Source organism: Pituophis catenifer, unplaced genomic scaffold, assembly GCF_029215685.1.
Source record: "Pituophis catenifer annectens isolate HBS135680 unplaced genomic scaffold, rPitCat1.0.hap2 SCAF_2, whole genome shotgun sequence".
In the NCBI taxonomy this organism is placed as follows: Eukaryota; Metazoa; Chordata; class Lepidosauria; order Squamata; family Colubridae; genus Pituophis; species Pituophis catenifer.
Window position 1 is genome coordinate 10,287,462 of NW_027256882.1, and position 26,756 is coordinate 10,314,217.

Sequence of the window (26,756 nt, forward strand, 5' to 3'; positions counted from 1 at the left end):
CAAGTCAACCTCCATTTTCCATGGATGGTGAGTCTTAACATATTTTCTTTGGCATTTCTTGTTCTTCTGTTTAGTCTCTGCCTCAGTCCAAATGTGTGGAAAATTGTCATCCTGGATTTGTCAAGAGGGCTCGAGAAGGAGAGCCCGTTTGCTGCTATGACTGTGTTCCTTGTCCGGAAGGGACCATCTCCACTCAAGAAGGTGAATAACTCCCAATTAAAGAGTCTGTAAGGACCTGCCTCTCCTCCTTTCCCAAGAAAGTATAGACTCTTGAAATGTGGTATTTCAAAAGGAACCTTTTATTGAGAAGAAGTGATAGCAGCATAGGTGAAGCAGACTCTAAATTCCTTCCCAAACTATACAGTTAGAAATAGGGCTTTAGAATCCCTCCCCTCCAGTCTGAATGTGGATTTAGCTAATCCACAGGTATGAAGATGTTTATTGCAACAGCCGCCTGGAGAACCAGATAAGGATCCGTTCCCAGGATCTTCTTTCGCTTTCAACCAACTGACATAATTCATATGGTCCTCCCTCCTTATTTCATTCCCAAATGGTGAGAATATTGCAGGGCGCTTAGGTGGCAGGAAAAAGGTTATAAAATACAGCTTATCCCTATGCTCCCCCTTCCCTCCATTTGAATGGCAGTATCACGTTAGAGATCTGACAGTTTTAGATCCATCCATATCCATATAGCAGTCAATCATTTAAGTCAATTTAAAATTGCTATGAAGTCTTCAACTTGAAGAGGATGTCTGAAGATGAGTGGTGGTGCAACCATATTATTATTATTATTATTATTATTATTATTATTATTATTATTATTATTATTATTATTATTATTATTTATTGGTTAATCTTTAGTGAGATTCACAGCCTTTGAGGCTGGTTAATAGCTCAGCAGCTCGAGTCCTAACCAAGGACCTAGGAACTGTTAAGGTATCGTCGGAGGATGTAAGCTGTTCCGAGTAAGGTGGTTTTTTGTAGAGACAAAATGTTCAAGTCCGGCAAATTTAGAATTTCTAAATAGCGGGGTAGCCCTTTGGGTATTGCTCCGAGGGCTCCAATTACAATCAGGACAACACACGATTTCTTTTTCCACAGTCACTCAACTTCAATTTGCAAATCCCGGTACTTTGTGATTTTTTCTTGCTGCTTATCTTCAATCCGTGCATCACCAGGTATTGCAATGTCAATGAACCATACTTTTTTCTTTTCAACTATTGTTATGTCAGGTGTGTTGTGGACCAAGTGCCTGTCAGTCTGAATCCTAAAGTCCCACAAGATCTTGAGTTTCTCATTCTCTAAAACTTTCTCAACCTGATGTTCCCAGTGGTTTTTGCTGTACTCAAATCCAAACTTCTGGCACAATTTCCAGTGAATGATTTTAGCAACACGGTCATGGTGTTGTAGGTAGTCAGTTTGTGAAATTTTGCTGCACCCACTGATCAGGTGGTCAACTGTCTCCTCTTTTTCATTGCAGAGGCGGCATTTGCTGTTGGTGGTAACATGTTGAATTTTTGCCTTCATACAGTTTGTGGCTAGGGCTTGTTCTTGAGCTGCCAAAATAAAGCTTTCTGTTTCTTTTTTCAGTACTCCTGATCTTAACCAGTTCCAAGTTAGTTTCTGGTCAGCTTTGCCTTCAATACTTTTCAAGTATTGGCCATGCAGAGCTTTGTGTTTCCAATTTTCAGCTCGCTGCTCAATTACTTCTTTCTTATATTCTGCTTTTGTTTTAGTTGTCTTTAAAAGGCCTCCTTTATTTACTTCCTTAATCATTGGTTCTTCACTTTTCTGGATGTAACCATTCAAGCTGCATTTTTCTTCTTCCACAGTCTGCTTTACTTGTAGGAATCCTCGACCACCCTCTGCTCTTGGTAAATATAATCGGTCAACATCACTTTTAGGGTGCAAGGCATGATTCATTGTCATAAGCTTCCTTGTTTTTCTGTCCAAATTGTCTAACTCCATCTGGGTCCAGTCAATTATTCCTGCAGAGTATCTAATCACAGGTATAGCCCAGGTATTTATGGCTTTTATGATGTTTCCTCCACTCAATTTGGACATTAATATCTTACGAATTTGTCGAATGTACTTGGCTGAAGTTAATTCCTTGACTTTATTATGCATTAAGTCAGAGGCTTCTAAAATCCCCAAGTACTTGTAGCCTTCTTCTGATTTTACTGCCTTTATCATTTCTTCATTCTCTAGTTCTATTCCATCCTCTTCTATGATCTTGCCTGCTTTGGTTGCTATTGTTGCACATTTGTCAATTCCAAACTGCATCCCAATGTCTTGGCTGAATTCTTTTGTGTTTTCAATTAATAAATTCAGTTCAGCTTTTGTTTTACCAAACAGCTTCAAATCATCCATGTACATCAAGTGCGAGATTTTCAGTCCTTTCTTTGCAAGTTCGTATCCACAGTTCATCTTCTTCAAAATGATTGTCAGTGGTAGCATTGAGAGTATAAAAAGTAGGGGTGAAAGGGAATCGCCCTGGAAAATGTCTCATTTAATTTCAACTTCACCCAGTTCTTCTTCATTAGCCATAAGTTTTGTTTTCCAGAGGTTCATTGAAGATTCCATGAATTTTTGTATGTTGCTGCTGATGCCTAAGATTTCCAGGCATTTCTTGATCCAGCTATGGGGAACTGAATCAAACGCTTTCTTATAGTCTATCCAAGCCATGAACAGGTTGGTTCGTCTTTTCTTTGAGTTCTTTAGGATTAGCTTGTTGATCAGCAATTGATCTTTTGTTCCTCTTCAGTTTTTGCAGCATCCTTTCTGTTCTACAGGAAGCAAGTTATTTCTTTCCAGGTATCCATAGATTTGGTTTGCAATGATACCAGTAAGAAGCTTGTATGTTGTTGGCAAGCAGGTGATTGGCCTATAGTTTCCAGGGTCCTTTCCTTTTTCTTTATCTTTTTGGATCAAAAATGTCCTTCCAGTTGTTGTCATCCATCCATCATTTTCAGGTGTTTTTAGAATCTGGTTCATCTGGGTTGCCAATCTTTTGTGCAGACTTGTAAGTGCCTTTAACCAGAAGCCATGCAGCTCATCCGGTCCAGGTGCACTCCAGTTCTTCACTTTTCTTGACTGTCTTTGCACCATTGCTTTTGTTATTTTCACGTCTTCCATTTTATGCATTTTAATAGAGTCCTCAACCTGTTTGATCCATTTTGCATTTCTGTTGTGCTTCTTGTTGTTCTCCCACATTTCTTCCAGAATTTCAGAGCTTTCTCTTTATCAGGCTTTTCATTTGTTGTTACTCCATTTCCATTTTCTAAATTCTTATAAAACTGGTGCTGATTTGCTCTGAACTATGAGTTTTCCTTGAACTGAGTTACTCGGTTTTCATACCTTTTAATCTTTTCAGCGATGGCAACAACCCTCTGCTTCAGCTCTTCAATTACTATTGCAATCTCCTTATTCCTTAGATCGTATCTTGCTTCCAGGCTGCTTTGACCTGCTTGTTCTTTAGCTGACCTTGCCTTAGGTTCTTCAAGTTGCTCAAATCTCCACGTACTTTTTTGATCTTCAATTCTAACCGAATTTTCCACTTAGGCTTCCCCTTCTTGCCTCTTTGGTTCTTTTGTATTTTCAACCCCAGTTCTTTGGTGGTTATGACAGCTGCTGCATACATCAGTTGGTTAGTTTCGGCTAATGTAGTGGTTCGAATAGTTTGCACAGCCTCATTGACCTTTTTTAGTACATTTCTCAATTCTTTCCGGTTCACTTGGTTCAGCTTTGGCAAACGTGTTCTTTCATCATCTTCCATTTGGTGCTTTATTTTTCCAGCTAATTGAGCACTATCTGTTGGTGTTTGTTCTTTAGTGCTTCCTTGTTCTTTATCTTCATCCATTTCAGTATCCTCTTCTTCCCTTTCTTCCTCAATTTGCTTTTGAGTCTGGAAATCATTCTTGATGTTCCTCCTCTTTGTTGTTGTACTCAGACCATTAATTGCTTTCTCTTCTATTGCTATTAATTCTTCTGTAGTGAAAAATTTGTGGTTTAGGATTACACGTCGTTGGTCCATTAACCTTTGTTCACTGGTGTCACAGTCCGTATGGTTCATCTTCCAAATCTGATACATTCTTTTTTGAAATCCATGTTTTGCTGGTTCAGACTGATAGTAAGCTTTCATAATAGAGGTGTTTTCTTCCCTGGTCCAGATTTTTCGCTTTTTGGGTTTTTCTTCCAGTAGCTTGTCAGCTCCATGCCCTGGTTGCCTAGCAGAGGGAGTTGAGCCCTGTAACTCATTTTGCGTAGAATGCCCAGGAGCCATAGCATCCAACAGAACCCTTGTTAATCCGGGCGACGGTTCAGCCGGCATAAATTTCATTTTTTCTGTATTCACCATATTTGAATGGGTTGTGGAGCAGATTTTGTCTGGCCCTTCACCTAAGGTCTGTCTGATATGGTTGCACCTGTTCAGCATAGCCCTTAGGATCACTAGAGCACGCAAGCCCCTCCACCACGACAAGGTAGAGCTCCTCGGAGGGGTTGTTATTATTATTATTATTATTATTATTATTATTATTATTATTATTATTATTATTTATTGGATTTATATGCCGCCCTCTCTCTGAAGGACTCAGGGCAGCTCACATCAGTGAAACAATCCCAATAAATACAAATTAAAACAGACTAAAACAGACTAAAAACCAATTTAAAACAGTAGACCCCATCAGTTCTGGCTAGGACATTTAAACAGCCAGGTCTTAAGCTCACAGAGGAAGGTACAAAGGTCGGGGGCCAGCCAAAGACCATGGGAAGTTGATTCCAAAGGGTGGGTGCGGCCACAGAGAAGGCTCTACCCCTGGGGGTCACCAGCTGACATTGTTTGGCTGATGGCACCCTGAGTAGGCCCTCTCTTTGGGAATGCACCAGGCGATGGGAAGTCGATGCTGGTTGCAGGTGGTCCGACAGATATCCTAGGCCTAAGCCATGAAGGGCTTTATAGGTTAACACCAGCACCTTGAATCTCACCCGGAGGGCAACTGGCAACCAATGCAAGCCGCGCAGGAGACATGTAACATGGGAGTATCGGGATCCTCCCATTACAACCCGCCCGGCTGCATTCTGCACCAGCTGAAGCCTCCGAGTGGTCTTCAAGGGCAGCCCCAGGTAGAGAGCATTGCAGTAGTCAATCCGGGAGGTGACTAACGCATGAGTGACTGTGCATAGGGCATCACGGTCCAAATATGGGCACAACTGGCGCACCAGGCGAACCTGGGCTAACGCCCCTCTGGTCACGGCTGTTATATGCTCCTCCAAACTCAGCCGTGAATCCAGAAGGACGCCCAAGTTGCAAGCCCTGTCTACAGGGGGCATCACCTCACCCCCTATAGTCAGAGATGGAACCTCTCATTTGGTCCGCTATGCCGGTATCCACAGCCACTCGGTCTTGGTCGGGTTGAGCCAAAGCCTGTTCCTCCTCATCCAGACCCGTACCGCTTCCAGGCACCGGGCCATCACATCGAGGGCATCAATGGGCTGGTTCGGGGTGGATATAAAAAGTTGGATTTCATTAGCGTACTGGTGATACCCCACCCCCAAACCATGGATGATCTCTCCTAGCAGCTTCATGTACAGTAAATGTTGAACAGAAGGGGCAAGTGGACCGACTCCTGAGGCACCCCACAAGTGAGAGGCCTCAAAGCCGACCTCTGCCCTCCCACCAACACCGCTTGCATACGACCTGAGAGGTAGGAGACGAACCACTGTAAAACAGTACCTTCCACTCCTAACCCCTCGAGGCGCCATAGCAAGATATCATGGTCGATGGTATCAAAGGCTGCCGAAAGATCTAATAGGACCAGGACAGAGGAATAACCTCTGTCCCGAGTCCTCCAGAGATCATCCACCAGCGCAACCAATGCCGTCTCCGTGCTGTATCTGGACCTGAAACCCTATTGGTACTGATCTAAATAATCCGCTTCATCCAGGACCACTGTGAACTGACGTGCCACCACGCTCTCAACAACCTTCGCCACAAAGCAGAGGTCTTAGGGTCTCCCTAACAACCCCCCTCCCCTGGGCCCTTGGCCGGTGCAGCACATGGAAACCTGGTGGGCAAAGTTCAGTCAGAGGGACACCTCCCTCCAGGCCCAACCAGGTTTCTGTAATGCAAGCCAGGTCCGTGTTTTCCTCCTCGATCAAATCCCGAATGAGGGGAGCTTTGTTTACCACTGACCTGGCATTAAAATAGACCAGTCGGAGCCCAGAGGGCCTCCCTCTCAAACCCCCAGGAAGTCGGGTGAAACCAGGAGGGTCAGAGCATGGCACTGCTCGGAGATAGCGAAGATCTTGGTCCTTCTGGATCTCTCAATGGCTTTTGATACCACCAACCAAGGTATCCTTAGGCTTGGGAAGGAAATCTGGACTGTGAGTGTGCCAACTGGGAGCCTGAAACTGTCGTAACACCTCAAGGTTACCTGTTGGGAACAGCTCAGGCAGACAAGCCATTCCCAAAACAAAGCAATTGCAAATGATTAGTGGACAATGGACAGTGAGAGGTCCGGGGTGGGGGGAGGGAAAGTTTTCCTATGCTGTCTGTGTGCAAAATAGTTAGAACTGGCTTTTCTTCTTCTGTACTCATATGTAATCTTCAGTAAAGTTATACTCTTGGTAAAAAAATGTCCCAAGAGTTTCTTTTGCTGTCTAACCCAGTGGGATGGTTGACATATGGTATCATGCATACTCCAGGCCAAGCATATGTGTTGTTGTAATGGAGGCCAAGCACCTGATGGTTTAATGGGGATGAACTGATTTTGACTCAACCTTGGCAAGATGGAGTGGCTTTCTGTTTTTGATCTCCAAAGATTCTATTGATAAGCCATCTCAGAGTCTGAATGAGGTGGCACTACTCTGGATAAAGGGTAGTGCATGATTTGGAGTTTGTCTTAGAGTCATGGCTACTGCTCAATGAGCAGGTGGCAGTTATGGCTAGAGGGCCTTCACACAGATTCTTCTAATGCACCAACTGTGCTTCTTCCTCTACTGGGAAGCCTTGTTCATGCTTTAGTCATTTTGTGTTTTAATTACTACAATGTACTCTGTGTTGGGTTCCTCTTGAAGACCATCTGCAATATGGAAATTGTCCAGAACGCCATGCCATGCAAATTGTTGGTTTCTCGACATTCACACTTATTGTGAAAACAGCAAAACCTACTGGTATTTTCCAGGGGTGAAATCTAAAATTTTTCACTACCGGTTCTGTGGGTGTGGCTTGGTAGTGGTGGGGGTGTCCTGTGACTAAGTGGGCATGGTCAACTCAATGTCACTCACAGCCACGCCCACTCAGTCACAAGACACCCCCCCAAGCCACTCGCACAGAACCGGTAGCAAAAAAAATTACATTTCACCATTGCTTTCTCCATATTAAAATTTAAAAACATTCCATGTTTTCAACCTAGAGTGGCACCAAACTCCATAGCTCTGGGTGACCTTACCCAGCAGCCCCTGGAGAAAAGAAACCATGTTGAAGAGCAGAAGAAATCAACAACAATACTGTGTTTATCTCTAGCATCATTTTCTGGACACGTCCTGACCACAACCGATAGAGAACCCTGCCCTCAGGGGCGTATCTGTAATTTTTCACTAACATGCTGTACTCTGGATTCTTTTCTGCAAATGGAGCCAAGGAAGGAGTTCATCATCCCCAGAGGAAAAGTTGCTTCCCATTGTAATTATCACCATCCTGCTCTTTGAGATGTCTTCTACTTCTCCAGTAACTGATGTAAACAGCAGAGTGAAGCAACATGGAGGGAGGTTGCCTCAAGGAAAGGATAAAGGCTTTAGGTCACACTCTGTGTTATCTGAATTTTAGGACAGGTAGGGGCTGTGCTGTTAAATGTACCTTTCTTTCTTTCCCAGGTGAAGCTTGGTTTGTCTCTATCTGAATCAGGAAAGTCACTGGCTTTTATGAGAGGGCTTTTAATTCTTCCTGTTCTTGTTTAAAAACAGGAATGTAATTGATTCAGCCCTACGAATGATGGATCTCCTGGTTCTGCTTTTGATGCTGCTGTTGTCCCAGCCTGTCTCGGGGAATCTGAGAATGAAATGCCTGCTGAGTTTAAAGCACCAGGGTGCAAAAAGACCATGGAGTTATTACAGACCAGGAGACTATTTCATTAACATAATCATTGCTACATCAAAACTGGTGCATATAATGCTTCCTTTCAACGCAGAGCCTTCTAATCAGTTTGACTCGTAAGTCATCCTGGATAATGCAGTTGCATTCCCTCCGTTTATAATTCAAACACTCTCATTTTGTTCTCCTTATTCCACTGGCTCCTCTATTGCAGCACATGTCCAATCTACTTTCCTGAATCATGTTGATTTCCATGCTTTCTTTGTCTTATTTTGAGGAAAAGACTCAAGTCCAAAGAAGGGACAGAAAAATGTCCACATTATTTTCCTCTCCCCGTTCAGTCTTGAATTTGTGATTTGAATACTGTATTGACTTTTGTTTAAATTAGTGATTATTGTGGTTTCTCCCTGCCCAGCTCATTTCATATACAACTACTCATTGAGATTTACTTCCCGATCCTTATAGAAATACAGGATGACTTATTTTTTACAATTGGTGTCTGAGTCATTTTGAAACATCCTCTTCCTTCTGTGGTGATTCCACTTTAATCGTTCATTTATTTCTGACCTTGGTTACTGGCCAGATGAAAATTAGTATTGTTACAAATATTGGTGCATTTGCGATTCTTAACCCAGGAGGGGGGCTGTATCAATTCCATCTCCCCAACATTCATTAAAATTAAATGGAGATGGTGAGTATCATTTGTCTCTGGGTTTGGAGTCAGTGTTGGCTTAAGATTCTCTAGGCTTCAAGAGACAAAATGGATTACATTGAAAAATAAATATGTTGTTGGTTCTGTTGATGATGATAGAATAGAGTAGAGTAGAGTAGAGTAGAGTAGAGTAGAGTAGAGTAGAGTAGAGTAGAGTAGAGTAGAGTAAAGTAGAGTAAGTAGAATAGAATTCTTTATTGGCCAAGTGTGATTGGACACACAAGGAATTTCTCTTTGGTACATATAGTCTTAGTGTAAATAAAAAGACAAGATACATTCCTCAAGAATCATAAGGTACAACTCAATGATAGTCATAGGGTACAAATAAGCAATCAAACCATATTAGGAAAAAGCCAATATAAATCGTAAGGATACCAGCGACAAGGTTACAGTCATACAGTCATAAGTGGGAGGATATGGGTAATAGGAATGATGAGAAGATTAATAGTAATGCAGACTTAGTGAATAATTTGACAGTGTTTAGGGAATTATTTGATTAGCAGATTGATGGCGTTTGGAAAAAAACTGTTCTTGTGTCTAGTTGTTCTGATGTGCAGTGCTCTATAGCGTTGTTCTGAGGGTAGGAGTTGAAACAGTTGATATCCAGGATGTGAGGGGTCTGTAATTATTTTCACAGCCCTCTTTTTGACTTGTGCAGTTTACAGGTCCTCAATGGAAGGCAGGTTGGTAGCCATGGTTTTTTCTGCAGTTCTAATTATCCTCTGAAGTCTGTGTTTGTCTCGTTGGGTTGCAGAACCAAACCAGACACTTATAGAGGTGCAGGTGACAGACTCAATAATTCCTTTGTAGAACTGGATCAGCAGCTCCTTGGGCAGTTTGAGCTTTCTGAGTTAGCACATAAAGAACATTCTTTGTTGTGCTTTTTTGATGATGTTTTTGATGTTGGGTGTCCATAGCAATAGCACTTAGACTTACATACCACTTCACAGTGCTTTTACAGCCCCCTCTAAGCGGTTTACAGAGTTGGCAGATTGCCCCCAATAATCTGGCTCCTCATTTTACCGACCTTGGAAGGATGGATAATAATGTGATCATTTTTACAGGAGTTTATCTATTGCTCATTCAGAAGTGGAATGCTTCATTTTCACTAGTCAAGCAAAGATATATTAAAACATATAAAATGTAATTTAAGATTGATGGTGGTGGAGGTGATGATGATAAAATGAACATTTTTTACACTAGAACATCCTCTGATCAGTCTAAAATCCTACGCTATATTTTCGTTATTCAAATGGTCAGTAAGAATTCCCCGCTCCTGCACAATCTCACACTTGGCTACAACATCCATGACAACTATTTCAGCACTCTTGGCACATCAGATGCCTTGCTGGACATCCTCTCTACAGGAGAAGCCAATGTTCCCAACTACAGCTGTGGAAAGAAGGACAACCATTTGGCTCTTTTTGATCACACTGACAGTGATATCTCCATCCAGATATCAACATTAATAGCCCCCTACAAAATCCCACAGGTTTGTCTGTGTGCCTCTCTATCTAGGAAATTGGGTGGATTGGTAGGATGGGTAAGCGATAAATCCAACTATATCTCCTCTGTGGAATTCAATCAATCAATCAATCAGAATAGAGCTGGAAGGGATCTGGGAGATCTGCTAATCTAATCCCTTGCTCAAGCAGGAGACCCTACACCATGTCAGACAACTGGATGTCCAGTCTCTTCTTAAAAATCTCCAGTGAGATTTTTAAGATTTCCAGAAGCCTCCACAACTTCTGAAAGCAGTTCCGCTGGTTAATTGTTTTCACTGTTAGGAAGTTTCTCCTAAATTCCAGGTTGCTTCTCTCTTTGATTAGTTTCTATCTATGGTTTCTTGCCTTGCCTTCTGGTGCTTTGGGAAATATGTTGGATCCCTCTTATTTGTAGCAACTTCTCAAATACTGGAACACTGCTATCATGTCAGCCCTACTCCTTCTTTTCTCTAGACTAGCCATACCCAAGTCCTGCAACCGTTCATAAAACCGTATGTTTTAGTCTCCAGGTCTTTAATCATCTGAGTTGCTCTTCTCTGCTTTTTTCCAAAGTCTCAACATCTTTTTTTGTAACATGGTGACCAAACTGGATGCAGTGTTCTAGGTGTGGTCTTACTAAGGATTTGTAAGACCTTAGCAATACATCATGTGAATTCAAGAGCTGTTTTTCTCCATGGCCACTCTAGGTGTGTTGTCTAGGGATGGGATTTATATTTTGTGTGTGTGTGTGTGTGTGTGTGTGTGTGTGTGTGTGTGTGTGTGTGTAGCACCCAAGCAGCCATATAATTTCATGACAACATCCCAATTCCTTTGGGGGCTTCTCTTGCACAGTTGTGAAGGTGAGGAGGGGCTTTGTGTCCAATCAAAGGGTCTTCTGTAGAAAGGGAAGCACTGATGGAAAACTTTTGTTTTCTTTTTCAGCTAATAATATTTTCAATGATGTATAGATTCCTGGTTTGCGAAAAGAATCCCAATGGCTTATATTACCTAAAGCTTATAAGAAATATATGTTTGTGGACTTGCACTGACCACTCCCATTAATTAATCCAATTCATTTAAAAAGTGCAAGCATATTAATCAATATGTCAACTATTTTTTACCCTAATCAGTCCGTGATCAAATTCAACACAAATACTTGAAGAGAAAAAAAGCTCCGGGGAAGGATTTTTTATTGGCTAAACGATTCAAGAAATATCCCAATATCTGGTACCTGCTATTTGCAGGTTCTTCTCCACAAATAAATAATAGATTCGTCTAATAGATATTATGGCTAAAAACAATATCTTGTTCCTCTTGAATAAAGTTTAGAGTGGAAAGATGAAGGAGAACAAAGAATAAGAAGGATTTAGACACAGATAATCCTTCGTTGACAATTGGTTTGTCATGAACTGTGTAATCAGAGGTGGTATTCAGCAGGTTCGGACTGGTTCGGTTGAACCAGTAGTGGAAATCACGGGTGGCCCACCCCCACCCTGGCTGTATGAAGTCCTATTTAGACATGTTTTTGAGGCTGTGTGCATGTGCTGAAGTGGCATGTGCGCTCATATTTGCGACCCGGTAGGGAAAGTACCACCCCTGCATGTAATCGCACAATATGTCAGTCAGGGGGAATAAAGGTTTGTTGTCTCCATAAACCTTATTAATACTTATTAATAAGGCAAGCTGAAAAGTTATGGTTTTTAGAAATTGACATCAGTGGGTTCAGTTGGATTTATTGAAAGCCAATAACTGACCTCCAAAAACAGCATTCTTCATATTTTCTTCCCAGATCTGTTCAATGGCTTCAGAAGCTCTGAATGATAAAAGACAATTCCCTTTTTTCTACCAGATGCTCCCCAAATTAGCGATTCTCAACCCAGGAATTGTCCAACTGCTCCTCCATTTTGGATGGTCTTTGATTGGTCTCTTTGCTTCAGACACAGAGAGTGGAGTGAACTTCATGAGGACTTTGACAGCTCTGCTTGTCAGGAATGGGATTTGTATTGTTATATCACAACTTCTATCAACCCCTGCACGTACAGGAGCCCTCAGGGATGCCATCTCCAAGTGGAAACAAGTCAATGTCTTTGTTCACTTTGCAGGATATTTTTCGCTTTCGGACAGAATTCTTCTTTTCCATTCAACACTTCAAGGTTTGCCAGAACCCATTGAAGGAAAAGTCTGGCTATATGCAGGCTATGGGGAAATGCAAATAGGAAGCCACACATTTCTCAAATATGTCCATAGTGTTTGGTACTTCAGTTTTCAGTGGAAAAAAACGACAAATGATGGTCCCTTCGAACCAGATTTCTTTCTGGAACCGCAGTTCACCAATCAGTCTTTTCGGTGTTCTTTTTCAAAAGACAACATTTCTGTCAAAGGCCGGACAAGATGCACTCAGACATCACCACTGAACACCAAAGTGGAAAGGAACAGGATGTGGAACCGGTATAACCGATATGTTTATGCTACGATGAATACTCTGGCCCATTCCTTGAATGCTGCTTATTCCTCCATATTCAAGAGGAGAAGGAAAGAGGGAGAAGAGAGGCTGGGGACTCGAAGGTTGAAGCCATGGCAGGTATGGAGTCCCGAGAAAGATCCATGAAAGTTATTTTTTTTGGAGAAGGAATAAAAAGGAGGCAGGGAACCATTTCAACCGTATTGTGTTTCAAAACGTTTGACCAACTCCATCACTTGGGGATAATTTTCCAAAGATCGGATACCGTGACATATATATTTTGATATTAAGACAGTTTTAATTTTACAAAGTATGTATGCATTTTTTAAAAAATTCCAGTCCTTATGAATTTGCGATTAGCATTTTGGAATTTTATGTTCATAAATTTGAAGGAGTCCCTGAGGCCATCTAGTACAATCCCTCCTGCCTGCCAAAATCCCAGTTAAAGCTTCTTTAAATAATGGCTGCTGGATCTTTGCGTTAAAGCAATCAGTGAAGAGGAAACTTGAGCTTCTCCGGTTCACTAGATCAGCTCTAAAATTGTTCCTCCTTTTAGGATGTTTTTTCTCTCATTCAGCCAGTATCTCTTCTCTTGTGACTGAACTCATTTTTACCATGTCCAACACTCTGAGACAGGGGTGTCAAATTCAAGGCCTGTGGGCCAGATCTGGCCTGTGGGCTGTTTATATCTGGCCTGTGAGGCTGCCCTTGCAAGAGTGAAGAACCAGCCCGCGGTACGTCTATCAGTGAAAATGGAGCTTGGGAGGGCTGCACTTCTGGGCTCCATTTTTGGCTGCAATGGCCTCCTACAGCCCTCTGCCACCTCCGTTTTTGGATCCCCCCATCCCTGCCCAGGCCACCACAGGTGCCCCCAACACAAGTTACATCAAGCTGGCCATGCCCACCCTGGCCACACCCACCCCACCCTTGTCCACCCAGCCCCCCGAGGTCAAACACAACCCTGATTAAGCCCTCCATGAAATCGGGATTGACACCCCTGCTCTGGAATAAAAGTAAACATCTGTTATTTTTCCTTTGAGGAAAAGAAATTCCCTGATTTGATTTGTGAGGGATGCATTACTTGGAACCTGACATGTAACATCTTTCAGCTATTGGAAGAGTGCTGTATTCTCCTTATTCCAACCAAGAGATTTTGTCCATTGTAAAAGGTGCTCCCAGATTCCTTCTGATTTTCATCCCCAAAGACCAACATGACTCCTCTCCTTGTTACCTTTCCTCCAGGCAAAGACCAGCTCCTTTGATCTCTTCCTTGATTTCATTGCCCATCTCTAAAGCTGATCCAGTAGTTGTACAATGTACAACTCAAGGAGGAGACTCTATACCATTTCAGACATATGGTTTTCCAGTCTCTTTTTGAAAGCCACCAGTGATGGAGCACGTACAACTTTTGAAGGCTACTCCAGACTTGTATTTCAGCTTTTAACATTCCTGGATATTTTTGTTCTAGTTCCATTCATTTTTGAAGAAGAATGAGTTTTGCAATCTTTCCCACATGAAAATATACTTGGACGAAAATGGTGATGTGACAGCAGATCTGGACATCGTAAGCTTGATAGTTCTCTCCAGGGAGGATCCCATTAAAGAGCAACTAGGGGTTTTTATAAGACAGAGACTTACTGTCGATCAAGATGCTATTTCACAACTAAAGTTGCTCAACAAGGTGAATTAAATATCAGTGTCTTTTCTCTGTTTTCCAAAGCCTTAGGGCACATTTCAAGTAGCTAAGCCTATTCACCAAATAGGCTTCAGTGAAAATTGAATTTGGGGAGTAGAATCCTTCTAATTTTTAAAAAATGTTTTACGAGGCGTCAATATAATTGGCAATGTGTCCTTTAGATGCCGTGATATGAAACGTGGTTTTAAATTGATTCAGCCATGTCCAACTTGGGATGCTGGGTGATGATGGCTCTTTTGTGTCCCCTGTGCAAACTAGTATCTGTATAAAACTGCTGAAAGGGGACATCAAGTGCTGGGGATTTTGGTGCTCATAGCACCAACTTGTCTTGTTTCCTTGCTTAAAATTAGCAAACTAGAATGCAACTCTTTTGGCCACTACCCACATTCCTGGTGGAGTGAAAGAGGCAAGGATTACTCCAATCAAGACTGGATACAATTCCTCTTGATACCATTGGGAATTCAGATTTAGCTTGCCATGGTTGGACAAGCTTATCTTCTTAAACAGACCATATATGTCAGAAGTTTCCATACTTGTCTTTCATGCCATGGGGATAGATGAATAGGCCTTCTGCTCCTGAGGAGGAGGTCCAAGGCTTTCAGTTCACCTGATATCATAATGACAGTTCTGATGTGCCCTGACCCAAAAAACTGAAGCACTGAAACATGACTTGATCCAAAGAAAAACCCTTCTTCATATTGGAAGAAATGAGGGACAAATTGGGGGCAGGGGGAAATTACTAAGCCTGGGTCTTTAGCTTATAACCTCATAAGTAACATCCTTGAATGCAGTTGTTTATTTTGATTATTAGCTACCTTAAGTCTCTCTGGGAAAAAGGAGTCTCCTAATTTAACTAATAATTATTTATTTATTTATTTATTTATTTATTTATTTATTTATTTATTTATTTATTTATTTATTTATTCAAATTTCTATACCGCCCTTCTCCTTTCGGACTCAGGGCGGTGAACAGCCAAGATAAAAACATCTATACAAAATATCACAGTTAAAAAATAAAGTTAAAATAATTTATAAATTTGGCCCATAATTTAAAACTTGTCAATTAAAATCAATATTAAAATTTTAAAACTAACCCTAAAATCAAGACAGACCGGCTAACTGGAAAAAATGAGTTTTTAGGGCCCGACGAAAAATCCGAAGGTCGGAGATCACTCGTATCTCTGGGGGTAGATTGTTCCATAGGGTAGGTGCCACCACAGAGAAGGCTCTCCTCCTGGGGGTCGTCAGCCGGCATTGTCTGGCCGACGGCACCCTGAGGAGGCCCTCTCTGTGGGAGCGAACCGGCCGGTGGGAGGCTATTGGTGGCAGAAGGCGGTCCCGTAAGTACCCTGGCCCTAAGCCATGGAGCGCTTTAAAGGTGATCACCAACACCTTGAAGCGCACCCGGAAGTCCACCGGAAGCCAATGCAGCTCGCGCAGGAGAGGAGTCACATGGGAGCGCCCCGTCGCTCCCATAATCCCCCGCGCAGCCGCATTCTGCACCAGTTGGAGCCTCCGGGTGTACCCCAAGGGGAGCCCCATGTAGAGAGCGTTACAATAGTCCAGACGAGAAGTGACGAGTGCTTGAGTGACCGTGCGTAGGGAGTCCCGGTCCAGAAAGGGGCGCAACTGGCGTATCAGGCAAACCTGACAAAAAGCCCCCCTGGCCACGGCTGTCATATGCCCTTCTAAAGACAGCCGCGCATCCAGGAGGACACCCAAGTTGCGGGCCCTCTCCGTGGGGGCCAATGATTCGCCCCCAATAACCAGCGATGGCGTCAGCTGGCTATACCGGGACGCCGGCAGCCACAGCCACTCGGTCTTGGAAGGGTTGAGTCAAAGCCTGTTTCTCCCCATCCAGACCCGCACGGCCTCCAGGCACTGGGACATCACTTCCAAGGCATCATTGGGATGGTCTGGGGTGGAAATGTACAGCTGAGTATCATCAGCATACTGATGGAACTCCACCCCAAAACCACGGATGATCTCACCCAGCGGCTTCACATAAATGTTGAACAGGAGGGGCGAGAGGACCGACCCTTGCGGCACCCCACAAACAAGGCGCCTTGGGGTCGACCGCTGCCCCCCTGTCAACATGGATTGCGACCGGTCGGAGAGATAGGAGGAGAACCACCGCAAAACGGTGCCCCCCACTCCCAGTCCCTCCAGCCGGCGCAACATGATACCATGGTCGATGGTATCAAAAGCCGCTGAGAGGTCTAATAGGACCAGGATAGAGGAAGAACCCCTATCCCGGGCCCTCCAGAGATCATCCACCAACGCGACCAATGCCGTTTCCGTGCTGTACCCAGGTCTGAAGCCGGACTGGAGCGGATCCAGATAGACAGCTTCATCCAGGTACCGGGGAAGCTGTTGCGCCACCACACTCTCAACAACCTTTGCAATAAAGCGAAGGTTGGAGACTGGACGATAGTTAACCAAAACAGCCGGATCCAGGGATGGCTTCTTGAGGAGAGGCCTCTCCACCGCCTCTTTCAAGGCAGCCAGCAGGACACCCTCGCTCAAAGAAGCGTTAATAATCCCCTGGAGCCAGCCTCGTGTAACCTCCCGGGAAGCCAGCACCAACCAGGAGGGACACGGGTCCAATAAACATGTGGTTGCGTTCAGCCGCCCCAAGATCCTGTCCACGTCCTCGGGAGCCACAGGATCGAACTCCTCCCAGATAACACTCTCAAGGCCTGCCTCAGTCATCTCGTCTGAACTAACCCAGTCGGCGGCCAAGTCTTCCTGAATCTGAGTTATTTTATCATCCAGATACTGTACAAAATCCTCAGCAATCAATGTAGCTCTGTATTTTCATGCCAGTTGGTGTTACCTAACGGTGGTTTTTCAACAGAAAGGAACCTTTTTTGGATACCTAACATGACCTTAGAACAGGGATGTCAAACTCAAGGCCTGGGGTCTGGATCCGGTCCATGGGGTCCTTACATCTGTCACACGGGTCCACCCTGGAAACAGTGAAGGACTGGCCCAGCGCACAGCCTTCCTGAGCTCCATTTCCACTGGCAAAGGGCTGCATGAGGCTGTCGCAGCTGCAAATGGAGCCCGGGAGGGCCATGCACGGCCTCCCTAAGCTCCATTTTTGCTGGCAGAGGGTTGCAGGAGGCCATTGCAGCAGAAAACGGAGTCAGGGTGTGGCGGCCTCCCTGAGCTCTGTTTTCTCTGGCAGAGGGCTGAAGGAGGCCATCATGGCTGAAAACAGAGCCTCAATGAATGACATTGAGCTGGTCATGTCCCCTGGCCAGCTCAATGTCACTCATTGTGTTTGAGATCAAACACAACCCTGATGCGTCCCTCAATAAAATAGAGATTGAGACCCCTGTCTTAGAAACATCTCTTTCTGACACAGGGCTCATACTCATGTCCCATGTGATGCAGCAAAAAATGAATGACTTGACGTTTTTAAGGGCACCTCATCTCCATCTCATCTCTCTACAGTTCTAAAACCTAGGCAGTTTAATATTAGTTCACCAGCATGGTGGCCATATAAAATTAGCAAATAAATATACAAATAAATAGAAAAAGCACTTAGAGTTATATACTGCTCCATAGTGTTTACAGCCCTTTCTAAGCAGTTTACAGAGTCAGCATATTGCCCCCAACTATCTTGTCCTTATTTTACCAAGCTCGGAAAGCTGGAAAGCTGAGTTAACCTTGAGATAGTGAGGATCAAACTCCTGGCAGTGGACAGAGTCAGCCTGCAATTCTGCCTTCTAATCACTGCACCAAATCCAACCCTAATCTATAAAAAAGTTTTCCTTTATATCTTAAATGGAAGGTTGTCCTGGTCCACTTACAAATGGGGGTGGGTTTGCAATGATATATGTCTTCTTCTTGTTGTGCCATATCCGTCATTGGACGTTGGTGATCATGTTGGCCAATGTCCTATGACGATTATGGCACAAGAAGAATGATGATACAATGATACACGTGGTCTAGAAGAAACCTTCCCAGATCCCATTGGCCAGAAGTTTCTTCATCACATTTTTATTCTGTTTCAATAAATCTGGTAAAATAAAAAATTCACAAACCTTTCAGAATAAATTTCATTCTAAACTTTATTATGACTAAAGCATCACACTTTAAACTCATGGATATATGAAGAAAGGAGGAATGCATGCTAATATAACCATATGGAAAAACCACTAATTGTCACTTCATGCTTATATCTTTTCTCAATTGCTTCTCTCCAGAATTTATTAAATAGAAGGATCCTGTATTACAATGAGATATTCTGGAAGCCAAAGGGAGGAACTAAGTTTGTGATAGCAAATCTATGGCGGTGGGCCCATATCAGTGGGCATGTGAGCTCAGCTCCGCCAGCTGATTTTTGAGCCTTCTGGGACCACCGGAAGTCAGCAAACGGCTGTCTCTGGCCCCTGGAGATTCTCCTGGGGGTGGGGAAGGCTGTTTTTGCCCTCCCCAGGCTCCTAGAAAGGCTGGGGAGATAAAAAAATGGTCCTACCAGGTCCATCGTGCCAAAGGCAGTGTAGTGCGGGGGGGAGGGTCGTGCACAGATACACAGGGGCAGGGCACATAGAATTATGGATGTGGGCACGTGTGCACACAACCTCCCCGGGCCCCCCTCCCGGTTTTGCCATGCGATGGCAAAACAGTTAGCCATCACTGAACTAAATGAAGAATCTGCTGGTAGTTAGATCCCCTGCAACATTGAGAGTTAGTTAAAAATTTCTTATTTACTAAGCGAACTACGTACCCAGGCAACTACTTGACTAATATTCATGTCTAACTCCATTTTTCAATGATGGTTATTTCTAACAAACTATGTTTGGCATTCCTTGTTTTTTCCTTAGTCTCTGCCTGAGTCCAGATGTGTGGAAAATTGTCATCCTGGATTTTTCAAGCAGGCTCGAGAAGGAGAGCCAGTTTGCTGCTATGACTGTGTTCCTTGTCCAGAAGGGACTATCTCCACTCAGGAAGGTGGGTCACACCAGAGGAAAGGATGCTAGATTCATCTAGAGCATTTTGATTAAAATGTGCATTTTAAAAAAGACACAGCGAAGGTTGATAATTTTGTGGCTTTTAATTTTCAAGATGCCCAATTTCTTCCATAATGGGAGGGATAAGAAAAAGGTCTTGAGGGATGAAGTAGGAAGAGATAGAAGGACACGGTGGATTGCGCAAGATCACTTGAATCAGAGGAAACTTCTCTTTTCTTGTCAGTTTGAACTGTCCTCCCATGATGACCATTCTTAGGAAAATCTGCATTCATTGAAATTGAGAAATGGTTTCAAATCAGTGCCTTTGCTTACCCAAACCAAGTTTATATTACAGACCAAAAGATATATGAATCAATCAATTCATTAATCAGTCAATCTTTATTAAGATCACAGAACCCCCTAAGCAGAAAGATCTAATTCGGGGAACCATGGAGGGAGAGTGTTTGGTTCAAAGGATGAGAGAAATACTGTTCTGACCGAGGCTTCCCAAAAGCACGAAGCCAACTCCTCATCCCTATAAAACCCTTTTATTTAGTTTAAAGTGAATTCCTCTCCAGCAAAGTCCCGGCCAACAGTCTTTCAAGAGATTTCACAACTTCAGACCTTTATCAGGCTTGGAGAGCTGCCAGGCCGATATCTTCCAAACGCCACTCTGTAGCAGGCAATACTTGGCAAGAAATCAGGAACAGATCTTCACTATAATGAATTGAACGAATTGTCTTCTGCAAACTCCCCTCCCCTTTTGCTCCTCTTTATTCCCTATGGGAGGAGCCATTCACCATCCATCTGTGGCTTTACTCCTGAGTCAACCCTTGTTCCTTAGCTGTTCCCTTTTCCTGGCAACTCTGTGCATGCTCACACTGGGAACAGGCTCCGGCTGTTCTTCTGCCCCACTGATGTCCGACTCCGAAGGCAGCTGACAACTGTCAGATGGCCCTGACTCCATCTCTGCCTCTGATGCAGAGCACTTGTCAGAGCCTTCTGCAGACTCCAGGACTGGCCCATGTTCCTCCTCACTGTCTGAATCTGCTGCCAAATCCGCTGGTGGGCCACAAGAAATATACACAGAAGACTTGCCATAAAGAAGTGGGAGAGGTCATCTGTGTGAAAGAAGGAACATAAATTAAATTTACCATTATTAGGGGTAAAAGCTGCTTTTTTATTTTTAGTGCTTTAATTTTTCATATTATGGATTAAGAGGTAAAACACAAATATTGTTTATAGCCCAGTTTAACATTCCCAGGTTCAGCATAACCACCACTGAGTATTTACAACCAGCATTTAAACAGTTAATTCAGTTGAGTATTTACAACCAGCATCTAAGCAGTTAATTCACTTGAGTATTTACAACCAACATCTAAGCAGTTAATCCACTTGAATACTTGCAACCAGAATCTAAACAATTAATCCACTTGAGTATTTACAACCAGCATCTAAGCAGTTAATTCACTTGACTACTTGCAACCAGCATCTAAACAGTTAATCTACTTGAGTATTTGCAACCAATATTTAAATAGATAATCCCCTTGCTATTCCCTCTCGTCAATCCTGTCAGTTCCTGGCAGGCTTGATGAAGCAGATGCTGGGCTGAAATGAGGTTTGTGTTTTCCTCCCCCCATGAATGGCAGCTCCATGCCGACAGCACACTGGAGCTGACATGCGGCCCCTCTACCATGGAGACGCCTTCTGAAACAGAAATGCCATGTCGTGGATCCCGGGGTCCACCCGGCTTCCCTGGGTATATCCTGTGAAACCTATCAATCAATCGGGGAGCTTGTATATCGTGTTCGGGTACCCAGGAGGCCTCTGACAGAGGATATCCCTCCCATAAGAGAAGGTATTGGAGCTTACCCCTATGCCATCAGGTATCCAGCACCTTCTTTACCTCATACTGCTGTTCCCCATCCACCATCAGTGGTGGAGGTGGTTGCAATGGGGTCTCCCTGAGTGTAGATAAGTGGGCTGGGCACAGTATACTGCAGTGGAACACCGGGTGTGTTTTTCCCAACAGCCTGGGCTGTTGGAGTTTTACAGTTACGGGGTTGATCACCCTCACCACTGGGAAGGGCCCAATATATTTGGGACCTAAGTTCCTACTCGGGAGGCATAGGTTCAGATACTTTGTAGACAGGAATATTTGTTGGCCTACATGAAAGGGTGGTGCTGGCCATCTGGCTTTATCGGCCTGACGTTTGTAATTATCCGATGCCTTCTGTAAGGTTTTTTGGCGATTTGCCGTACCTGTTCTGCTTGGGCTAACCACTCTTGTACATCCGTATCCACTGTGGTATTTGATGGACATTCAGGTATGGGCATGGAGTATGGGTGGCTTTCATGTGGGGGTGGATTGGGACCTAGCCCTATCCATAGATGCCGACAACCACCTCCCCACCATATGTTGTGGCCCCACTTATCCATCCAAGCCAAACCGGGGACTATCTCCTCGGTGATTCTGGATACTACAATGAAGCCTATTTCCTCCCTGTGTTGACCTATTTCCATTATCATTTTGCTGGTGACATGGGTTGCTGGCTGACCCCCCAACAAAGACCCATCCATCTGTTCAAAACGGATGGGCTGACCCAATCGATGTAATCTGACTCCTAGCTCAGCAGCCACCCCCATGCTTATTAGACACCATGTGCAGCCTGAGTCAATGAGGGCTGCACACCTTCTACGTCACTCAGCCTCTAAGACGACAGGCACCACAAATGGTCTTATGGCCATATGCACCATTGGATCTGTGTCACCCTCACTATCACTGGTCTCCGAGTCCTTGGTGGGAGGGGACCTCTCCTCCAACAAGGTTACTGGTGTCTTTGGTACCTGTTGTGTTCCCCGGGACCGTTCTGATGTGGTTCGGATGGTTTTTCTAGCAGACCCCCGGTTTGTACTGCTAGGACCTGGTCTAGTCTTGGTTCCATCCTGGCAGTCCGTGGCTCTGTGGTCTGGTTTTCCACACCGGAAACACTTCATTACTAGTCTCGCTGGTTGTACCGTTGATGTTTTGGGAACCTGAGCTGGAGAAGGTGGTACTAAGTTTCGACTAGGAAGCCTGGATGTTGAACGTTGGCCCCTGGAACCCCACTCTCTCCATTGGCGATCGTCTCGGAATTTGACGTCCAGTTAAGTGGCCGCTTGGAACCAAGCGGCCAACCGTGGAGCCAGGTCCCTGCATGCACAAGCCTGACGTAAAGTCTTATCAAGGCCCAGCTTGAAATGGTGAACAACCAGTTTCTCCAAAACAAAAGTTTTTCATTTTTATATTCAAACAACCAAACATTACACAATGAATTATCATACATCATTTTATCACCACCCAACCCCCCCTCCCCAATTCCTCCCCCCGACTTCCCAGAGGAAAAACAGGATATAGCATTTAACAAACATAAGCTAAAATATGCTAACTATTACAGAATTCAAAACTCTCTCACACTTGTTAACTCCCCCTTTAAAAATTGTACTTCAACCTTCCTTTTATAAATTCTCTTATCACATTTCACATTTGTAAAAAAAAAACCACCATGATCTTATTTTAAATATTTTAAAATCTCTTAATACAAAACATTCTCCAAAATATAAGTTTCAAAACTGTCAAAAAGTTATCCATTAAATTTTAAGTTATCCACCTTTAAACTTCAATACTTTAAGACTACCATAAAATTCAAAAGTTATCCAACTTTAATTAAATCTTTTAAAATCATAAGACAATCTCCAAAATATGACCAGTCTTTCTTTCTTTCTATATTTTTCCCCAGTCCTTCTTCAATAATACTTTCTTCTTCAGCATTACTCCTCCCCCTGCTCCAACTTTAATTAAATCTTTTAACATCATGAAACAATCTCCAAAATATGACCAGCCTTTCTTTCTTTCTATATTTTTTCCAGTCCTTCTTCAATAATACTTTCTCCTTCAGCATTGCTCCTCCCCCGCTTTTATTTTCGAAGATTTTTTGGTTTGAAATTGTAGTTGGTATGTCTTAGGAATTCGTTCTCTTCTTGGGATTGTTTCCTTTAATTTGAAGCCCCCGTTTCAACTCTTCCTGCATTTGTAATCCATCAGTTTGTTCCTTATATATCGGTTCTGTCTGTAGCGCCAAAACTTGTCAAAATATTTATCAACCCTGCAGTAAAGAGTCCTCTTGCTGTTTCTCAGTTAATTGAATGGAAGCCTCTTCCAAAACCTGTGTTTTTGATATAATAACCTCCATTTTAGCCCCAACAATGTCTCTTTTACCCTCCAAAGGCACATTGTCCTGATTAATTTCTTCCTCTTTTTCAGCCAGCAAGTCATTATTATCCCCCAATTTAAAATCTTGAATAGTTCTTTTAATTATCTGTCTTATCTCAGCAGTAAAAGATTTTAAAAAGTCTTTTAAGTCCTTCGCAGTCACTACTTGTAAATTTGCTGACTCATGTAGTCCATCTTTAATTTCAGCCATTTTTCAATTGTCTCTTTATGTTTGTGTTAGTTCAGCTATCAGGTCATTAACTCCAATTATTTCCAGACAAATTAGGAATATAAATTAGTTAAAGTCAATACCACAGTCTTTTCCATTCCACTTCCACTTCAAATCTTTTTCTTGAATAACCCGATAGCTTTAACAATGTTACTGATATTAAAAAGGACTTTCACTTATAGGTTTCAGTTTTCACGCCCTAAGGCACCATCATTTTTTAAAAAAACAGAGTTAGCATACAATACTTGCATTTTTAGTCTCCTGGATTAACTCTGACAGCATCCAAAATCCAAATTCTTTTTAATCCTTCTAGTTGCTTTGCTGGAGTGGTCGCGACGCTTCAGTCTGCTTTAAGCAGACTCGTCCCGGCTCCAGAGTTTTGAAGGGCTTTCAGGGAGCTCTCACCCTGCAAACCCCAGGCTTAAAAAAAAAGCCTGGGGGTCTAGGGGAGCTCTACCCAGACCCTTCTGCTCTTCCACCCGCCAATCAGCTTTTTTCTTATTTTCCTCCCCTAAAACTAAGGTGTGTATTATACTTTGGTGCATCTTATAGTCCAAAAAATACACTAATCAATTATATTTATTTTGTATGGTGTAAAAGAATACAGCATTATTACATAAAATTAGAAGAAACAGGATATAAAAATGTTTATCAAAATATAAAACACCAGAATAGTGAATTATTTCAACAATGCATACTAGAAATGATGGGTACAATTATGAATAAAATTAAATTACGTATGAACAGTTACCAGAGTGTCTAAACCTATGGCTGGATATCTAGACTGTTTAGCCATTGGGCAACAATGCCCTCAAGATGGTGTATTTAATGCCGGGATCCAGGGAACCTTCTGAGGGGGCATTTTGTAGCAATATGATACTGTATAAAGTTTGTGGGATGTTCCCACAGTCACAGTTAGTATTATCAACCAGCCCCCATTTATATTTTGAATATTGGCACCTGCCATGTTCGGTCAGTATTATCTGAAATCCAAAGAAGATCTTTCTTGAAAGGTGAAAAGAGATATAAAAGAAATATTACTTTTTGTTTTCTCAGATACTGAAAAATGCACAAAGTGCCCATATGATCAATATCCAACCGAGAACAGAGTCCAGTGTATCCCAAAAAGAATAACCTTCCTGTCCTATGAAGAACATCTGGGCATCATCCTGGTCTCTTTCGCCTTACTCTTGTTCCTAACCACAGGCCTTGTTTTAATCATATTCATTAAATACCTAGAAACTCCCATTGTCAAAGCCAACAACCGGGACCTCTCCTTCATCCTCCTGGTCTCCCTCCTGCTTTGCTTCTTGTCCTCCTTTTTCTTCATTGGCCGACCAAGAAGAGCCACCTGTCTTCTCCAACAAACGGCATTCAGCATTGTGTTCTCAGTAGCTGTGTCTTCTGTGTTGGCCAAAACAATCACAGTGGTATTGGCCTTCCTTGCCACAAAACCAGGGAACAGGGTGAGAAAATGGTTGGGGAAGAGCTTGGCCAACTCCATCATCCTTTCTTGTTCTGCTGGACAAATTATCATCTGTGCCACGTGGCTTGGAATCTCTCCCCCATTCCCTGACTCTGACTTGCACACCCAGCCAGGAGAGATCATCCTTCGGTGCAATGAAGGCTCTGTCACCATGTTTTATCTTGTCCTTGGCTATATGTGTTTCCTAGCTATCATTTGCTTCACTGTAGCTTTCCTGGCCAGGAACCTGCCTGGGGCCTTCAATGAGGCCAAGCTGATCACCTTCAGTATGCTGGTTTTCTGCAGCGTCTGGGTCTCCTTCCTGCCTACCTACCTGAGCACTAAAGGAAAGTTCATGGTGGCTGTGCAGATCTTCTCCATCTTGGCCTCCAGTGCTGGGCTTCTGGGCTGCATCTTCTTCCCCAAGTGCTACATTATCATCCTGAGACCAGATCTAAACACTAAGGAGCATCTAATGATAAAAGTGGGGAACTGATTGTGAATTGGTTTCATAGGCTTATAACGTTTAATTATTCATTGAACTTATTACAGGGTTTGTATGCTTCTTTTGCATCTCTTTGGTAATTAAGATGATTTAATAATGAAAGAATTAAAACTACAAAGTTCAAGACCAGCGAAATTAAAATCCAAGCTAATAATCAAAGATAAAATATGTGAATTAATAATAAATGTATGATTCATTTATCCACACTTGTGATCGGTGTGCTTTGCTTCTTGGACACAGAAAAGTCGGGAGCTGAAGCTAGTGATTGGCATGGTTATATAAATCCCTTTTGCAAATTTAAGACCAAATAATGTTGCAGGGTGGCTGACTCTGGCTGACATTTGGTACTGCCTCTTGGAAGGAATTTTGGTGCCAGGAACCAGGTTAATGGGAGAATCAATGTCTCCGTGTGAGGATAACCTCCAGTGATGAAGCACCCATAACTTATTTTTTTTTTGCAAAAAGTTTTTATAAACTTTTATAAATCATAATCGTATATTGGAGGCTGTGCGGATCTAGATGGGGAGGAATAGGCTCAGGCTCAACCCATCCTAGACCGAGTGGCTGTGGTTTCTGACGTCCCGATATAGTCAGTTGGCACCATCACTGACTATTGGGGGTGAATCATTGGCCCCCATGGAGAGGATTCGCAACTTGGGCGTCCTCCTGGATTCACGGCTGTCTTTAGAAGACCATTTGTCGGCTGTGACCGGTAGGATTTTTCATCAGGTTCGCCTGATTCACCAGTTGCGTCCCTTTCTGGATTGGGACTCCCTACGCACGGTCACTCATGCCCTCATCACCTCCCGCCTGGGCTATTGTAACGCTCTCTATATGGGGCTCCCCTTGAGGAGCACCCAGAGGCTCCAACTGGCGCAGAGTGCAGCCACGCGGGTGGT

The 26,756-nt window shown here is 43.2% G+C and overlaps 1 protein-coding gene across 1 annotated transcript in view; it reads left to right on the forward strand.

Moving 5' to 3' along the window:
- The window catches only part of LOC139309829 (vomeronasal type-2 receptor 116-like), a 94,155-nt gene extending 68,307 nt beyond the window's left edge, over positions 1 to 25,848 (forward strand). The window contains exons 4-8 of the mRNA XM_070934032.1: positions 75 to 201; positions 10,172 to 10,296; positions 14,218 to 14,313; positions 19,281 to 19,407; positions 24,944 to 25,848. Coding sequence (XP_070790133.1) covers positions 75 to 201; positions 10,172 to 10,296; positions 14,218 to 14,313; positions 19,281 to 19,407; positions 24,944 to 25,848 — 1,380 coding nt within the window. The remainder of the gene's footprint in view (positions 1 to 74; positions 202 to 10,171; positions 10,297 to 14,217; positions 14,314 to 19,280; positions 19,408 to 24,943) is intronic.
- Positions 25,849 to 26,756: the final 908 nt, after the last annotated feature.